Source organism: Lucilia cuprina, chromosome 6, assembly GCF_022045245.1.
Source record: "Lucilia cuprina isolate Lc7/37 chromosome 6, ASM2204524v1, whole genome shotgun sequence".
In the NCBI taxonomy this organism is placed as follows: Eukaryota; Metazoa; Arthropoda; class Insecta; order Diptera; family Calliphoridae; genus Lucilia; species Lucilia cuprina.
Genome location: NC_060954.1, coordinates 7352038 through 7355136, shown reverse-complemented (window position 1 = coordinate 7355136; position 3099 = coordinate 7352038). Strand labels below are relative to the sequence as shown.

Here is a 3099-nt window from a genome sequence, read left to right as displayed (position 1 = left end):
CTGTAATATTTATACGGTTACGAGTTACTGCATTGAGAACAGGTATATGTCTTGGATAAAATGTTATATAATACACAAACCCTAGTGGAATTTGGGAACGGTGATATTGATATTGTATACTAGTAGTTGCATAACATTAGGCAGTATATTATTATATGTTATACTTAAGTATTTTGATAATTAATTTTGGTAACATTATTTGTACACATATAAGTAGGTACATGGAATTGTAATATTTACACATCTTTGAATATTCTTTATTGTATTATTTTACACTATTATATTTTGCATAATATCTATTGTTCGAATTGTGAAACGAATATTTCGTCAATATGGATGTACTTAAGAGCAAACGACAGGCTTTGAAGGGTTCGATCACACGTATATATAACACATGTTCTAATCAGGACATTTCTATTGATGCTATTAGAGTTAGAGTTGCAAAATTGGATGAGATTTATATCCAATATGAGTCTGTTCAGGATAAGATTGACGCATTGACCATTGATGAGGATGAACTTAGGGTAGAGGATATTTATCGTGGTGATATTGAGGAGAAATATTTTGCTATAAAGGAGTTATTCACGTCTCGCTCACGGGATGAGGATAATAATAGGACTGTGGTTGATAATAATTCTGAGGGTAACATGGGTCAGGTGTTGGAGGCAATTTCTCAGACACAGAATAGTTTCACTTCATTGATTGATCGACTAGCGAACGACCGTAATCTGCATTCATCTCCCATCTTACAACAGAGTGGTCATGCACAGGAACCAAGACTACCTACTATAAACATACCGGATTTTGATGGGTCATATTCTGAATGGATACGATTTAGGGATTTATTTGAGGCATTGATTCACAATCGGACTTCATTATCGAATGTCGAGAAGCTGGAATATTTGCAGACGAAATTAAGTGGCGAGGCACTTATTCTGATAAAACATCTTAGGCCGACTAACGATAATTATCCAATTGCTTGGGATTTACTAAAGCGCAAATTCGACGAATCGGATCAAGTGAGATTATCGTATTTTAGATTATTATTTGACCAACCTTCTGTTAAATCGGTTAATCTTGGGGAAGTCAAGCGATTCTATAATAACGTGAATGAGAGTATAAACGCGCTTAGAGTATTGGAGGAGCCTGTATCTCATTGGGACTCAATTCTACTATTTCATTTGGAGCGAAAATTGGATTCCGAAACAAATCAACTTTGGTGTCGCCAAAAGTCCGGAGAACGCAGAATTTCTTTCAGTAAATTTTTGAAGTTTTTGGAGGATAGAATATTTGAATTGGAATGTATTGACGCACAAGCGGTTAGGACGACAAATCGGAATCGTGGTCAGTCTGGTGCTTATGTAGCATCTGTTCAGGATTGTTTTTGTTGTGGTCGGCAACACCCTATATATCAGTGTGAAAAGTTTAAGGAATTTGAAGTTCCTCAGCGTATACAACTCGTTTATGATAATAAACTATGCCTGAATTGCCTTCAACCATCACATTTTGTGAATGATTGTAAAGGATCCTCATGCAAGATTTGTAAATTGCGTCATAACACGCTTCTGCACCGCGTGAAGAATGTTGAAACTGAACGACCACAGGACAACGACGGGATTCGGCAACAAATATTGACAAGTCAATATTCCTCCTCATCGGGGCATTACCCTAATCGGAAGGCAAATTTTGTGACATTATTGCCAACGGCGATTGTCATGATTCGTGATGGATATGGTGAATTGAGGCCATGTCGCGCTTTACTGGATTCTGGGGCACAGGCAACATTAATATCAGAAGCATGCGTTCAAGGTTTAAGACTACGGAGAACTTATGACAGGACAATGTTATTTGGTGTTGGTCCCGATAATCGAAACTATACAAAGGGCAAGGTGGAAATAGAGATAATTTCTGCAAATCACTCGGTCAAGTTGGGAACTCAGGCATATATATTATCGAGGTTAACCCAGGATATTCCAAGTTATGATGTGGACAGGGAAATGGTGGAATATTTTCAAAATTTGGAACTGGCAGATAAGACGTTTTATAAATCATCAAAGATCGACATAATTATGGGCGCTGATATTTTTAGTCAATGCATCCTGACAGGAAGGATCACACACCCCACTGGTTCACCTATTGCAATGAACACGATATTTGGTTGGGTAATGATGGGAAGTCTGGAGCATAAACCATCGCATGATCTTTTTGCAGGGCATGTTTCACTAAACATGGATGAACTATTACGAAAATTTTGGGAAGTTGAGGAGGTACCGAAGTCAGTGAAGATTTTTTCTGATGAGGAAGCAGAAGCAGAATTGCATTATCAGCAAAATGTTTCTAGATTGGAAAATGGCCGATACATGGTACGACTACCATTAAAGGAGAACATCAAGATAGGAGAATCAAAATCTTCTGCTACTAAGAGGTTGGTGTCCATGGAGAGGAGATTTATGCAACGTCCGGAACTGGGAAATGAATACAAGAGATTTATGGATGAGTTTATTGGATTAGGACATATGGAGGAACACATTACTGAGGCCTGTGAATATTTCTTACCTCACCACGCTGTTTTGAAACCGGAAAGTTCAACAACTAAATTACGTGTCGTGTTTGATGGTTCTTGCAAAACAAATACGGGTTACTCCCTCAATGATAAGCTACTAACCGGACCTACCATACAGAATGATATTTTCACGATTATTTTGAATTTTCGCAAGTACAGAATTGGAATCTGTTCGGATATAGAGAAGATGTATCGGCAGGTGTTAATACATCCGGACGATAGGAAATATCAATGCGTATTATGGAGGGACTGTTCCGAAAGGACAATTAACGAATATCATTTGAACACCGTCACATATGGCACATCAGCAGCTCCATTTCTCGCCATTCGGACCCTCCATCAGATTGCAATTGACAATGCACATTTACCGGAAATTGCGGATGCTATAGATGAGAATTTTTATGTGGATGATTTTATGACAAGTTCCGATAATTTGTCTTCAGCTATAACATTGAAGGAAAACTTGACAACAGTTTTATCTCAAGCTGGTTTTAAATTGAGAAAGTGGTCGTCTAATTCTAGAGAGTTCGTTGAGA

General features: G+C 37.9%; 1 protein-coding gene across 1 annotated transcript in view; it reads left to right on the top strand.

Moving 5' to 3' along the window:
* Positions 1–332: 332 nt before the first annotated feature.
* Positions 333–3099, top strand: part of LOC124421041 — a 27969-nt gene continuing 25202 nt past the window's right edge. Inside the window, exon 1 of the mRNA XM_046955806.1 lies at positions 333–3088. Within this exon, the coding sequence (XP_046811762.1) occupies positions 333–3088 (2756 nt within the window). The remainder of the gene's footprint in view (positions 3089–3099) is intronic.